Below are 15,774 nucleotides of genomic sequence, written 5' to 3' on the forward strand. Positions count from 1 at the left end.
AATGATACTGTGTCTTTATCTTTAATGTCTATATCCAGGGTTCGTATGGGTGCTTGAAATCCTTGAAAGTGCTTGAATTTGAATGTTGTGTTTTCAAGGTCTGAAAAGTGCTTGGATTTTAGTTGAAGTGCTTAAAAGTGCTTGACATTATAACTCTGTGTCTTTCACAAAATTGGGATCAGACTGGATAATTAATTTCTGAAGTTTTTGCTATTATGAAACATAATTTTAGATGTTTACAGCATAATACAATGTACATAATTGTGATAAAACGTGAAGAATAAAATCATGAGTGTATATATATTCCTGTAGATAAGTACTTTACCCCAGCAATAAGGTGCTGGAAAATCTTGAAAATTACCCTTAAAAGTGCTTGAAAAGTGCTTGAATTTGACCTTGAAAAATGTGTACGAACCCTGTATATCTAATCTGATCCTTTTTTATTTAGATATTGTTGATATATATTGATATATATTGTCAATATGTGTAAAGCTTCTGTTCATCTTTAAAACATTAAGATATAATTTGACTGGAAATTTTGAAATAGCGAATAATCCTAGTGTGACAGAAGACAGTAGGGACACGTCACAACCAGACAACAAGGTCCGGCCTGTCTCTTACCTGGAAGTCGTGTAAAGCCGCCTCGATCACACTCTTCAGAGGCTTCAGGACACACTTGTGCATGGCCTTCTCCAGCACCTGGTCTGTAGCAGATCAAAGTAACACAGGCACACACACACGCACCCAGGCCGTTGGTTAATGAAAACATTTACCCATAAAGAACAGCAATAGATGAATCAATCATTCATTTTTCAAGCAAACAAATGAGTCAAATTTGACAGCTTAATGAGTATCATTGTACAGCATGATAAATCACATTTACTATGTCTAACCAGGTCTGCAGACAGCCTGAATCAAACCACAGCACTGTCAGAAACGCAAGCGTGATGAACTTCAGAGAACTAAAATCTCATCTGTTAGAGGAAGAAGAGATCTTTTCTCACATCATAGCATGTAGCTGTTTCACAAGGTGTGTAAAGTTCATGCATTTCACTGCAAAGTTACAGTTAAAAGATAGGGATGTCATTCTCTTAGATTTTACTAATTGTCCAACTTCCAATGAAGTCCCATGAAAACGCCAAAAACAATAACGTGTCAGTCGATCGAGTCATCATTTCTAACTTCCTGTTTGTCTCTCAGTCTCAGGTCTCTTAAAGATGTCATTCTATGACAAGGGGTCACATACTGTAAATGGTTACATTTTATTTAAAAAGGCCGCGTAATTATAAGCAATTAGTTTTAGGCCTGAAATCGATACCAAAATACGGGAGTAACAAAATTCTAATACTGATATTTGGGCTGATACTCTATAAAGACTAAATTATGTACGTGATGGGTCCAAAATGCCATCAGTACACTAGCAGAGTAAACCTCACTGGACATGGAATAATTACAAATTACTCCAATCAACTTTTTCTGCATCATATTATGTAAAAACAAAAAATAAACTCTTATATCGGACAACATAAACATAGATAATGTCACATCTGTGACAGGGCAATATGTGTCAGTCAGGCTCAAATCAACAGTAGGGGGGAATCACAGGGTAACTCACAATACACTACTATTCACAATGTGTTGCCCGCGATGAAAAATAGCATCACTACACAGCAACTGTGCGATAATCAATACATTACAAGACAATCATCTATCAATACATAACCTCATCTGTCATACTGAAGAATATAAAATGCTTCTAAATGCAAACACAACTGTGGTGCTGACATGACTTTGACTGACCTCAAAGTGTGACATTACAGGAAGTAACAGTCAGGTGTTCCCAGATAGATTACACATTTACTACTTTAAGGAGTTAAAGAGTGACAGATGTGTCGAAGTCTGACCTCGACAGATCCAACTCGGGAGCTGACCAAACGTAAAGGTCGACTCTATTCAGAATCATACCATCCGTTCAGCTAACGTGCGGGACAAAGTGGTGCTCGGTCCTCCACAATGGCTTCATCTGTACCTCACCTACATACATGTGCTACAAATAATTCCCCTGCCTACCACAACTATGTGCAGCACGGCACATTCACACAATTGGGTCTTATTGTCCACTGGCAGCACTGACGCAACCATTCATGCGCAGCCTTCAGCCAGTTGTTCATACCGTGCTTATGAAATGAGCAACACAGAACCGAATGCGTGCTTTGCCACTTGCGTAAACAAGCGAGCGTGCAGATACAAGAATCCTGTGAAGACATTTTTTGCCTTCATGGTGAGTCAGAGGAACGACAGTACGCTACAGTACAAGCCTCCGCGCTGTATCTGAGAGCCTAGTGTCGAGCGCTGTGGGGTCGTTTGAGGTAAGGGGTTTGGCAGCCCTTTATTGCACTCTGCTGAAACAAATACATCTGAAGTCATGAATAAGGGGAGAGTTTACAGAGGCTGGAGAAGCGTGTCTCACACGCACACACACGCATGCACGCCCACGCGCACATTTTTGGACAGTGGACTTCCTGGTTCCCTCGGACCGGCTCGTATCCTTTGTATACTGAGCAATGTTTGTTATTGGGCTTTATCTCGACTACAACCTGTTCCAAGACTTCCTTCAAACGCAATAAACTGTAGGAGAGCCTATGATAAACACACACACACACAAACACAAATAACAAAGTACACACCGGCGAGCATACACTGACAAACTTGTATATGTACATGAAAGCAGTGCAGTGTTCTGGTTTCCAACCCACATCACTCACATCCCCCATCTTGACCGTTCCTAATCTAATCATCACGGTCGTAAGTCAGGATGTGTGTTGACAGTCGCACACCCCTTCCCTCTGCAAACACCCGACGGTTGATCGTTCCACATCTTGACCTCTCAGATGGGATTTAAATAGACTTTGGCGCTGCAATTACTCAGAGTTTGAACTTCTAGCTCCTCTTTTGCTACAAACACAAACTGTCAAGACTATAACATTTCTTTCCCAAGATGTCAGCTTTGAGCCATTACGAAGTCACACTCCTCTGAATCGTTCTGTAAACACAGACCGCAGACTTCAGCTTGACTCCACTTCTCCTTTCTTTTGATAATATTATGTGGGATTACAGCACGAGGTCAGTAAGACTGCGTGCTGCCGCCGTAGCCCTCAGTTCCATTTGGATTTTCCAGGGTAAAAATAAACAGCTGTAATTTCGACACACCTTCTAAACTTCTAAAACTCTACATAACTACTGCTACTCTAATGATAGTGTCTCTAAAAAAAAGGATTCCGTGTTTGATTCCATGGTGACCGTATGAAAAAAAAACCTCTCTTCACATTTCCCCTGTCCAAACGGATCATGTGCGACGTTTTATGTATGTGACTGCGGTCTGTTAGCACAACCAGAATGGCTCACTTCTCTGTCTCTCAACAAAGCTTCGCTGTTGTTGGTTGTTTACAATAAGCGAGGGAAAGCGAGACGCGCGCAAAGACCCGAGATACATATTCATGCAAATACTCAAGTCCGGAATAATCTGAGTGGAATGAAGCACCCCTTTGATAGAGCTGCCCGAGGCTGCAAACTGTATTTTTGCAATCATGACCTCAGTGAGTGCGAATCTCTAGTACTAACACGATAACACTGGTTTTATTTCATTTCCACAAAGCCCTTTTTCATGCGACTAAAGAAGCTGAAGTTCTCAAATGTTATTCGCTGTCTCAAAGCATCTGGACAGGAATTGTGCCTCGATGAACTTGAAGAGACTAAATAACTGAGATATCAATCAAAGCAAGCTGTTGGCTCTCGACAGTTTTCTGCTCTGTGCTACAGACTTGTTTTGTAGGTACCAATTTGAGGTTAAAGGAATAGTTCCCCCGCAAAATTACAAAGCATTAATGTCCCCATACAGTTCAATCCCAGTGTCCAAAAGCCCCCGAGATCCCTTACTGATTAGAGAAGACACTATTTACACCCATCGAGGCGTGGTCGAACTAGTGTACCCACTTCTGGGTGCTTGCGAATGCTTTCAGCTTAGTCAGCAAAAGTGAAGGTTTCGACCTACAAAAAGGTATAAACTTGTTTTGTCTGTGGTTTTACACGCTTTAAAACAAGTCCCCATCTACTTCAGCTGATTTTGATTTTGGGTGAATAGACAATCTCTGAATCTTTTGTTTTTGGGCGCACTGTTTTGGCTAAACAGATAAAAACACATGCCATTCAAAGGAGCTTCAACTTGCACTGGGAGCTGATGCCAACACGCAGAGGCCAGGAATATCCCACTGGGCCACAGCAAGCTGACATTTCTGTAATTCAACACCAGTAATGAGAGAGACTAATACGGAAAACCTCAACTAGTATGTCTGATTCCCAAGACAATGGCACGCCTGAGCTCTCACTGAACATTGTGAATGAATGAAGTCATTTTGAAATTCTTTCCTGAAGCAACACGAAAGAGCTTGTACTTCTCAAATTAAAAACTGGAAAGGAAAACATGTAGAGAACTTAATGCTGTCAGAGATTAGATATGTCTAGAACAACAGCTGAAGTGCCTTCAACTTGTGCGCTGGTTTTAAAGGATCTTTTCAGTGAACTCACCTATCTGGTCCTCGGGTATAAGTGACTCTATTGGGGGGTCCAGCTCAGAGCTCTGGCGCAGGTATGCCTTCATCTGTGTCATAAACTGCCTGAGTGTCTGCAGAAAGTCAATCCCTGATGTGTGACAGCCTCGGTTCTCTTGAACAAAGCTGATGTAGTCCTGGACCAGGGAGCCAAAGTACGAGCTTTTGTCCCTGGAGACCTCTGTGATCCGTTTCACCACCCGTCTCTTTGGGGTCACGAGGGAGCTGAGCATGCCGCTCACCTTGCGGAAACGTCCCTTCAGGGCCCTGGGGAGGATGAAAGAGCCACCACTCAGGCTCACGCCGACCCTTTGCCGCCGCGATTTAAAGGACGGGCGGAGGCGCATTTCTAGGTCCGTCTCTAGGCCTACCCCGTAGTCTTCATCCTCGTCTTCCTCCCCGTACTCGTCATCGTCACTGCTGTCCTCCACTGGGTCTTGATGAGTAAGGTGTCGGGATGGGCTAGGGGCCAGTCCCAGGGAGAATCCAGGAGACTGAGAATATTCCAGTGAGTCAGAGGAGGAAGTAGACATGCTCATGTCACTCAGCCGCTGGCGTCCCCTCTCGTTAGGACTGGATGGACTCCCGGCGTTATTCTCCAGCAGCGCATCAGCAGGGACAGCAGGCGGCGGTTGGCAGGGTGAAAGCTTGGCACGCGACAGAGCCTTAGCGATGGTCTCATCATCCAGGGCTATGTGGCAGCGATGAGCCTCCAGATCGGGCTTCTTCGGCCTGGGAGGTGGTGGGTTTGAAGACACGGGGATTGGCGGGCTGGCAGTTTTGGAGGGGCTGCTTTGCTTGGCACCCATTGACGGTCTAGCGGGTGCTGGGCGCTTGATGGAGGTATAGCGTGGCTTTGCGGACGCGGGAATGGCCTCCGGCATGCTCTTGGGTCTGGTGGTAGCCGGTGGAGGTCCGGGCGGAGGCGGGGCAGGGCGCCGGCGTGGCATGGAGCGCGGGGGAGGGGGGCGAGGGGGAGGGGACCGCGATTTGCCGTTCACCTTGATCTCGTCCGCGTGCTTCTCGCTACCTTGGCTGCTGCTTAACGGCTCGGCGGATGCTACCCCCGCATTTTCTGGGTTGGCGTCAGACTCGACGGCGCGCAAAGGCGGCTCGTCCTCGCGGTGGTGGTGGTGGTGATGAGTCTGGAGGAACAGGGGGTTAAGGAAGCACAGAGGACCGCTGGAATGTCTCCTTTCTAGGTGGAAGGAAGGTGGAGCAGCGTGGGAGCGTAGGGTTGGCGGCGCGCTGTCACAGTGCAACCCGGTGTGTCTCTGCTGCGACCCCTCGACCTCGCTGTTCCTGTTAGTCCGCTGGGGGCTGAGGGTGCGACTCAGAGGGCGACGGGGGCGGGGGGAGGAGCGCCGCTGACTGCAGAGGGCAGAGTCCCAGAAGCCTGTGACACAGAGACACAGTCAGAGGCAAATATTAACTAACTCAAACACACACTTTTCCTTCCATTCAAGGTTTCCTGAAAGGGGGAATATATCCTCAGACACCAGCTGAGATCAGGAGACTCCAAATCTAAAGAAAAGATTAAGACAAACAAGATTCTCCGATATTTCTCACCAGCGGTTCAGAAGTTCCCTCAGTTTTCCCTTTTGCGTGTGTTTCTTCTTGCTGGTGGCAGAAGTGTGGTGAGCTCAGCCCGCAACTTTTTGCTCTGAATCACTGGTTGCCGACACACAACCAGTGACAGGGAGAGGGAGTCACCCGTGCTAATCCCAGAGTGGGAGGGCTCTAAACGCACCACACGGCACACACTTCCAGTTCCTCCACTCCCTCTTACTGCTCTGTTTTCCTCCTCTCACACTTCTACACTGTGCAGTATTTCCGTGTAGACCATTTTCTTTTAAATGAATCTACCGCCGTCTTTAAACTTCGCTCGTGTGACTTTCCTCTTTTTCTTGTTTTTCTTTATATTTACAGTGCAAATGTAGAGGACGTGTGCTCCCATTTTGAAGTTCTTGTGGTCTTTTCCACTGAATCATCCCATTGTTTCCAGCTACTTGGCGTGAGAGTTCTCATGCTAACACACACAGCTTTAATAACCACTTGAAAACAAAGATTCTACTGTATCCAAGCAGAATCATGCAGTTATAGAACAATGATTTTACCTAACTTTTTACTTTAACTGTAAAGAACGGGCAACAAAGCATACCACTTTAAAATATCTATGCAGTGACTGCAGCATAAGCCCAGTGAGGACTGCTCCTGCAGGTTACAAATATAAACTTGTGCATTCCTCGGGCAGTAAAGGAGCAGGGTCCAGCTGATGGAGCAGTTTCATGTGTCTGATAATACCCCAGTGTCTGGAGACTGAAATCCGCCTGTGGTATTCTCATTGCTCCGTGTGAGCAATGACCACCTGACGCTCTGCAGTCTGTCTGCACAGCAAGACTGCAGCAGGCTGCTTACTCCAAGTGCCACATAAAGTGGCTATAAAGATGAGTGCCGGGCTTTATGTTAATATCAATCAATTTCTCACAAACGGGGAGCAGATTGGAAGGCGCACATATAAAACGGGGGGAATTAGACATAAAGGCATATTTCACTGTGAGCCTTTTTCAAATAAAGACCTGGGGCTGTATTCATTAAACTTCCTAGTACTAACAGTTGCTCCTAGTGATGAAATTTCCCTCAATAGATTCTGCCCTACTCCTCTTCTGATTGGTTGGCTGTGTTGGTTGATTATTCTCTACGATTGACTCAAACGTTCAAAACACACAATAGCTCTGGAAATGTTTCAGCATTTTATAAGCTGTAGTTTTGCACTGCATACGGCCCCTGGTGATTAGGTTACTAACATAAAAGGCGTCTGGTATCATTGATGTTCCACTGACAACATTCTGACAGAGACACTACAAATTAGAATTTTTAAAAAGCTCACCATGACGATGTCATCGCTGATACCTTTCACAGACATATTTAGCAAGTTCACCATCTTTTACCTGTAAACCAGCATACAGTATATGAGAAATTCAAATGTTGACCTGATGATGGATCACTTGGAAAGTTAAAGAATGGCGAGAGTTCACAGTTCATTAGTTCGTCCTGTGGAAGGTTTTATGTGTGCAAAATACTACGTTAACCCTCCTGAAATGCCATTCTACAACAAAGTGGTGTATCGACGCACCAACAAACGACTCTGAAGTCACAAACTCTCGCCTGGCTAAAAACACCAGCTGAGTCCTATTCTCGCATCAGAATGATCTATGATTCAACTACTGCAACACTTCACTTGATAAGTAAAAGTTGCCAAAACAAAATGTTGAAAGTGTGCCTCTTTAGCGCAACATAACACTGGGAGGGCAAATCAATCGCAATGGTCACCGCAATATTCAGATGTCTCTGAAGTTATTCATAGCACGTGTTTATGTTACACATGTGCGTGCCCAGATTTCATGGCAGAGAATGTGGCAGTATGCTTTTTCTCTTTAAATAGAGGCCAGTGGAGAAGGGGAGTTTCCCTCAATGACTGTACGAGTCAGCTGGGAAAAACTCTGGCTGCAAAAACCAAAGCGTAATTCGTGTTAATAAGCGTATCTGACACAGTATACTGTACATGTTATGCTAGCATTCAGCCCTGTGTGTTTTCGACATATCTCAATGTCATGTGACGTGTGTGTGTGTGTTAAGATAGCACGCAGCTTACTGTAGCTTTCCACTTGCCCCTCCCTGCTCCCCCACACTGAGCACTGAGCTATGCTGTAGGCTCCTACTGTAGGAAGCTGACTCACTGCAGTTTCACGGCAGCCGAGCCTGGAATAACTCAACAGAAATGAAGTGACTGAATCTGATGTGAAAACAGAGCAGAGCAGTCAGCCTGAGTTGGAATGGGGGAAAATAAACACAACCTGGTCACACAAACATCGGCTGTTTTATCTCCACCTGCTTGCTTAGTTGACTGACTGTTTTAATGCTGTAGCCAGGCGTAGCGCTCACAGGCACCAACAGAATGAGAGAGACTGTGGTATTTTAAAAGGCTCAGTGCTCCAAAAATGGAATTTTGGTATTCATAGCTATCAGTGCTACTTAACATAACTATTTTTCTAAGTTTCTGCTATAGAGCTGCAGCTGGAAGGCCATTCCCCTAACTTAGCATAAAGATTGGATGTCAGACACACCGCGCCTGACTCTCTCTTGTTCATAAAACTTACTGACGGACAGGTCAGCTTAAAAAACAAAAACAAATCGTAACTTGCTGACTTAATGAAAAACATGTTATTAACCGACCCAGCACTTCAATTCAGAGTCTCCTCTAATGTGGGTAACAGAACAGGCCGCCCCACGGTACCGGTACTGTTGTTGCCAAGAAACAGTTACAGCACTCAGCTCCCCCTTAAACCTCAAACTGTGATTTTAACTAAATAAAGGACATGCAACTTGCTAATTAGTGAGCTTTAGAGGGGTTAGGAGGAGCATGTAAACACAGGAGGGAACCAGGCTCTTTCTTTCCCCCTGCTTCCAGTCTGTATGTTAAGGTAGGCGGATCGCCTGCTCTGCACGTAAAGCCCAGCCATAGGCAGCAACGCGTTTCTCATCTAGTGATCGTCTCAGCTAAACTCCAAAAAAAAGGTTGAACCAGTCTTTGAAGTCTGACGACAGAAAACATAGAAAATGCTTTCACTCTCAAACAAGTGTTTTTTTCTACAGGTGGGAAATAAAAGTAAGCTGCTGAAAACAAAATTCTGAAGCAAAAGTTCTTAGCATGAAGTGTTGACTGTATCTTATTTAGCTTAAATGTGGCTGTGTGTTCATACAGAATATCAATCCAGTCAAGTGACAGATGAGACTACCTGCTCCAAGCTGAGCCACCTCCTCCAGTTCTTTCCGAGTCGTAGCCGATGCAATGGCCTCTGGGAGTTTGAGTGTGAAAGGCAGGACGTCCCTGAGTGAAAGATGAACAGGCGACAAATGTGACTGGAGACAGATACAAGAACATAACAATATACTCTAAGTGAGTAAAGAAACTTCAAATGCTGATGTATCTATGTACCTATGTATGTAAATATACCTAATAGAAAAAAATAGTGATTCAGCCTCAGCAATACTGTCAGTATTCAGTGCTTGTTGTTCAGGGTCATAATGCACATTGTCCTCATTTGACAGTGATATCCCCAAACAAAAGTGATGATGCCATATGTTTGGTTGGCACAACAGAGCCTGGACACCAACATACAGAGAAGTGAAAATACCTTCAACCATCATTAATATAAACCTGCTGACACATCCTTTGTTTCCATTACAAAAGACATATAGATATAACCATAAATGTACAATACATTCATGGTGGGAATGAGAATAAAAGTTAACATTCAAAAAATATAAGGAATTTGTAAGTTAAGGATGCCTGTTGGACAAGCGGTCACCGCTCTACTGAAATCCAGTGCTGAACTGCTTTCAGCACAATTTCAATCCATTTCCTGCGTCTGTCTGAGTCTCCCGAGCTGACATGAGCTAAAACAAGAAGTGAGAGCCTTGCACACAGAGCCGGCTGCTTACTCGACAAACATTTTTTTTTCATCCATGGAGTTTCCATCTTAAAATGACCCTCTCCTCACGGTGCAAAACATGGAGACGCCGGGGCTTTGAAAGGTGGATAGACAGAAGAACAAATGTTGGCTGTTTACCTGCTAATACAGTAGAAAGCGACCAGGCGAAACAGATCTGCAAAGCTGATCCCGGATCCCTCAAGGGAAAAGGCTGCAAACAGAGAAAATGTGCACAGATTGAATCATGATTCATAGACTGGAACTATTTGATTTTTATTATTACTGTCATATACTTTACATTAACCTATTTGATTTTCATGCTGACCATGACCAAATCGATTGGTCACTAACCTTTCTCACCACTATTATCCTTATGATGTTAATATTTGTGTTTGGATGATGTTTTGATTGATGTGTCTGTGTATTTGGCTGGAGGTTCTGCACATGATAAGTTATACATGAACATACATACATCTACTATTGTAGGTGTGCATATCAATTGGCCACTCACCTTGGTATGTGCATGGACATCACACTACTGATTGGCTTACTTGTATTTGTTTTTTGCTGAAGCTGTTATGATGATTTGTGTCAGCAGGTTCCTAGCTTCTGTTTAATGGGCTTCACACCCACAAATGTTTACAGTAATGCTGTAGAAAACCTAAGATATAGCCTGATGTGCATCATTAATTAGTGTGTAATTCAGCTTTAATAGATGACAACTTCATTAGCTACTTTTTTTATTTTTGGGTCAGCACCCCGTATCCTCAAAGTTGAGCGGGACATACATATATACACGTATATCATTCAAACAATAGCAAGATATTACAGCAACGGAAATCATATATATATATATAGCATTGCAGTGGCATAGCTGTACAAGGTTGCCACCACTGGAGGTTGGCAATAATGCAGTGAGAAAGGGCTCAGAGTGGGTATGGGACCCTATCTTGACCACCACTTAGAACAAGGCTGCTAGTGGTGTGGTGACCTGGGATCACTACTGGGAGATGTTTGAAAGATAACTGAACTAAACGTTTTCGTACCCGAGTCATTATTTCTTTCTCTATACCAAAGAAGTGCTCAGACTGGTATTCAAACTTCAGTCTCCCAGTCCCAAAGCCCTGTTGTCACCCATCTTTTTTATAGGATCGATCCAAATTTCTTCTTTTAGCACATCAGGGGGCTGACATTTTTAGCTTTTTGTGAAATGTCTAGACGGACATTGGATGGACTTGCAATGCAATCTTGTACAACATTCGAGCTTCTCAGTGGATAAATTCAATTATCCTCCACAATTCATATTTTTAGCATTCAGATCGATTGCAGTACAGGTATTTTTGGTCAAAGCTGATGTATCCTCTTAACAAATGAGAATCATATTATCGGATGAGATGCCAAGACCTTTCATGAAGTCTCGAGGGCTCAAATCCCTGCACACTTGTTGTTCCCTCACTCTTTTCCTACAACTGGTCTGTATAGTACCAATTACTGCAAAATATCAATATACTGACACATATCGATTCTGAATATTTTATACTATTTCAAAAAATTTCAGAATATCTATTTAAGCTTAAACCAGGGTTCGTACACTTTTTTCAAGGTCAAATTCAAGCACTTTTCAAGCACTTTTAAGGGTCATTTTAAAGATTTTCCAGCACCTTATTGCTGGGGTGAAATACGTCTCTAAGGGAATATATATACTTGTTTTTTTCTTCACTTTTTATCACAGTTATGTACATTGTATCATGCTGTAAACATCTAAAATTATATTTTATAATAGCAAAAACTTCAGAAATTAATTATCCAGTCTGATCCCAATTTTGTGAAAGACACAGAGTTATAATGTCAAGCACTTTCAAGCACTTAAACTAAAATCCAAGCACTTTTCAGACCTTGAAAACACAACATTGAAATTCAAGCACTTTCAAGGATTTCAAGCACCCGTACGAACCCTGTTAAACGGTTCATGCACAAAGTTGGCTTCATACAGTAATTTGTGCAGCATGAGGGGCAAACTGGAGAGCAGCTGACCTAAATCTAAAGGCCAAACCAGGCCAAAGGCGCTCCCCTCCATCCCATGGGTGCTGTCATTTCAGCCGGGAGAAATCCACAGCTGGTATGTCCTCACACTCTGGCAATGTCACAGCTCCTGACTACTTCCAAATACTGAGCACCTTAACACAGGACTTGTCATAATAAGATTATAAGCAGAGTTACTAATCGAATGTTGGTCTTGGTTATAGCAATCACAGTGGTTAACCATTTAAGTACAATACACTTTTAATGAATTTTATGACCTAAAGTCACTCATACGCACACCTAGCTTCAGCATGTTCACATTTCAATGTCACTCCTGAGGCAGTGTAAATAAAGATGTGATCATGTGGCCTAATGCTGTGCAAATCACGTTTGGCTAGACGTTTACTCAAGGCCAACGCTTTATCAGCAAACCTTCCCGATGAAGAGAAGACAGAGAGCAGATAAGGTGTTACTGCTACCACCTCACGTTCAGACCAGTACTTTATAGCTTTATGACGGCAATTAATTACTCCGTTACTTTGAAAGAAAAGCTCAACTGAGCACAACATACTTACGCAAACTCACACTTGATTGGACCATACTGATGGGCCTCGCTTGTGCATTGGCTTATTTTCTTTCAAACCGTTATCTGTGACTGTTGATTCGTTATTTGAGAGTAAATGATTATGTACTGATACAGATAACCCCACCCATCCCAGCAGTCCAGGTACAAGCCGTTAAAACAAACATGTGACTTACTGTACTGGCTCTCTCTGACAGCAAAGTGGCAGATGGGAGTTCCTGACTGATCCTCCCTGAGACGCACAGACAGAACCTTCCTCTGTAGAGCGGCCGACTTCCTGACCAGGAACACCTGCACAAGTCACGAACCAGACTGGATTTATATCATTTTCATTTGACATCATGCTCAAGGTGTGTAGGTCAGTTGCTGGGGTAACGTCAGGTTGCAAGTCGCATAAATGTAGATATACGTCTCGAGGCGAGACCCATATTTGATTAGCCAATTAGCTACCGTTGGACAACAGCTGACATCACAGTTTAACCACTTACTAGCTAACATTACCATTGACAGTGTTACACAATACAACAGGAAAGGTGTAACGCACATCTCGGACACATATTTTAAGCCTGGAAGTGAAACTCACTGTATGTAATCAAGCTTGAAGTGTAGCTTGATTTAAAGTAACACCGTTAGCTAATGGGTTATCAAATATGTTGTCTTATCTCCAAATACGAACCAATGTCTCTCCAAACTGTAACTATCCATCATCTTTTCACTGGTGAAATGGAAACAACTTGTCAGATTCTCTGCATTTAAAGATTTTTGCAACCTGATATACAGCAGTATGACATATTCCCAGCATCTGAGCTCCCCAGAACCCAAGCATGACGTCAGGAAAACAGACGCAGAGTGCATATGGTCTGTGCAACAAAATCTAATTAACATTTGTGTCCAGGATGGTGAGCCCTCACCCCTGGTGGCTGTTTGAGCAGAACGTCGCTGGCCTCCTCTTCACTGACTGCCAGCAGCAGCCACACCGGGTGGGTTTGAGTCAGCCTGTCCAACACACTCATCCTCCTCCATAAGGAATCGTACCCAGAGTCCCTTTCACCCCCCACCCCGCCACAGAGGGAGGACTGCAGGTACACACCGCTCACTTCACTCTCCATCCTGCAGAGACGGAGAGTGAAACACGTTTGCCATCTGCAGGTGACGATGAGTACTAATTTACAGTGAGCATTTACAAAACATTGTTTAAGGAAATCAGATTTAACAGAATGCAGAACGAGCAGATGAGAGAACATGACCGGCCTCATCAAGATGACATAATATTTCAATATTATCAGGAATAAAAAAAATCAAGACTACTCAGGCTGATGAAAGTGTTGGTGAAGAGTGTGAGAAGTGAGGGAGGAAAAGCAAAATGAAGTGTATAACAGCCCTACCCTCGTAGGTCAAGGGGCTCCGTGTCCGCTGTTGCAGAGGTCTGGACCATCTCTTTCTTCAGCTCCCCGATCTCCAGGGCGAATGTGTCAATCAGCTGAAAAAAAAGGGAATGAGAGGCGCTGACTGGCGAGGGAATATAAGAAGAAGAAGACGGGGAGGTGGAGGGGGAACAGCAGTAAATGAAACAGACAGCATTGCTCAAACGTAAATTTGAAGCGAGAAAATGAAAGCGAAGGACGGGGGGACTGTACTGGTCACATCTAGAACAAAGGGCAGGGAGGCAGTTAGTCATTTTTCCTGTGCGTGGACCTCATTTCCGACAGGCAGGAAGCACGAAGACAAAGCTTTGTCAAAAAAAAAAAAATGACCTACATTAACTCCTGAAGTGAACCCAAACAAACAACTCTTTTTCCAAAGTGTCCCAATGTGTCCCAAATGCAAAATGCTGTTTGGATAATAAAAAACACATCTGCCTATAAAACATCTGGAAACGTCTCGGTGGACTATTTTCAGGCTGACAGTGATAAGGGTGTTGCACTGTCATTTAAACCTACGTTAAACACAATCAATCAACAGAGTGAATTGTTGATGATGACCGGACACCTAATAACTACAGTGAAGGATTGTGTCTTGATGCTGTATTTAGTTTCAGCCCACAACTGTTTGCAGGGTTGAACTGTGATGTCACAGGTATGGAATGTGTCTAACAATCTCTGATTCCAAAGCAAACTGCAGAGTACACAAAATCAAGACAACAACTCTAGGCGTTTTAAAAAAAAACTTGTACTTTTTACTCTACATTTTGGCAAAGTAACGGTTAAAAGAATGCCTAATGAACTATTCCTGTTTGCAGTGTGCCCATGACCGCACAGTCAACTGTCACTGGATCACTTAAGATACTGAAGAAAAACGTAAATCATTATCAGGCAAGGTCTGAAGTTGTAAGCGGCATCATTTCTCTACGACTTCTATGCATATTTATAATAATCTGCTCTGCGCTAGAGCTTTTAAGACATGAGGACACATTCTGGCAGGATTTAAACCTACATCAGCACAGTTGTATCCAATTAGCCTCAAAGGGAATTCTTAAAAACAGAGTCAAAAATGGCTCGCTCGCACAAACAAGGCGACTAATTGCTTTCCTGCCGTTTTGTTTCCCCTCCGTTTCCACATTCTGTAATTCCACATTTTAGAGCACTCTCAGGGAGTCCTCAAACACATCTGAGCAGAGATGTTGAAATCTGAACGCCTGACACTGAAGATCTGAGTCAAACAAGCGTGGACAAGATGGCCTCTTCAGGCCTATTTATGTATTATATTATTGCGTCTGGAAAAGTATGTCCATATAAACTATACATGGAGTATAGTTTCTCTGATGTAGTTAACTCCACCCATGTCATGCAAACACGAAGAATTAAATACAAATCCTAGATTTTAATGACGACTTTCTGCTTTCATAATACATTTCAACCAGTAGGAGGCATCCTTCCCTAAACTTTCCGGCACCAGCTGAGCTCCAGACCAGACCACAGTCACCGCAGGGCCCTCTAATTCCCCCCCCCCCCCACACCCCTTCCTCACAGGACTAAGTGGAGCCAGCTCCAGCTTTGTGTCAGGTCAAAACTCTGTTACACAACCTGAGTCGAAAAGTTAGCTGCAATGTTACTGGAGCGCTGAAAAC

General features: G+C 43.5%; 1 protein-coding gene across 2 annotated transcripts in view; it reads right to left on the bottom strand.

Annotated features, from left to right (window-relative positions):
- Window positions 1-15,774, bottom strand: part of LOC115587084 (ras and Rab interactor 2) — a 42,858-nt gene that overhangs the window by 5,567 nt on the left and 21,517 nt on the right. For both annotated transcript variants that reach the window (XM_030426705.1, XM_030426715.1), the window contains exons 3-9: window positions 14,093-14,187; window positions 13,619-13,817; window positions 12,884-12,998; window positions 10,241-10,313; window positions 9,407-9,498; window positions 4,585-6,003; window positions 622-704 (exon numbers count right to left, since the gene is read on the bottom strand). In XM_030426705.1, coding sequence (XP_030282565.1) covers window positions 622-704; window positions 4,585-6,003; window positions 9,407-9,498; window positions 10,241-10,313; window positions 12,884-12,998; window positions 13,619-13,817; window positions 14,093-14,187 — 2,076 coding nt within the window. The remainder of the gene's footprint in view (window positions 1-621; window positions 705-4,584; window positions 6,004-9,406; window positions 9,499-10,240; window positions 10,314-12,883; window positions 12,999-13,618; window positions 13,818-14,092; window positions 14,188-15,774) is intronic.

This window comes from Sparus aurata, chromosome 1 (genome assembly GCF_900880675.1).
Source record: "Sparus aurata chromosome 1, fSpaAur1.1, whole genome shotgun sequence".
In the NCBI taxonomy this organism is placed as follows: domain Eukaryota; kingdom Metazoa; phylum Chordata; class Actinopteri; order Spariformes; family Sparidae; genus Sparus; species Sparus aurata.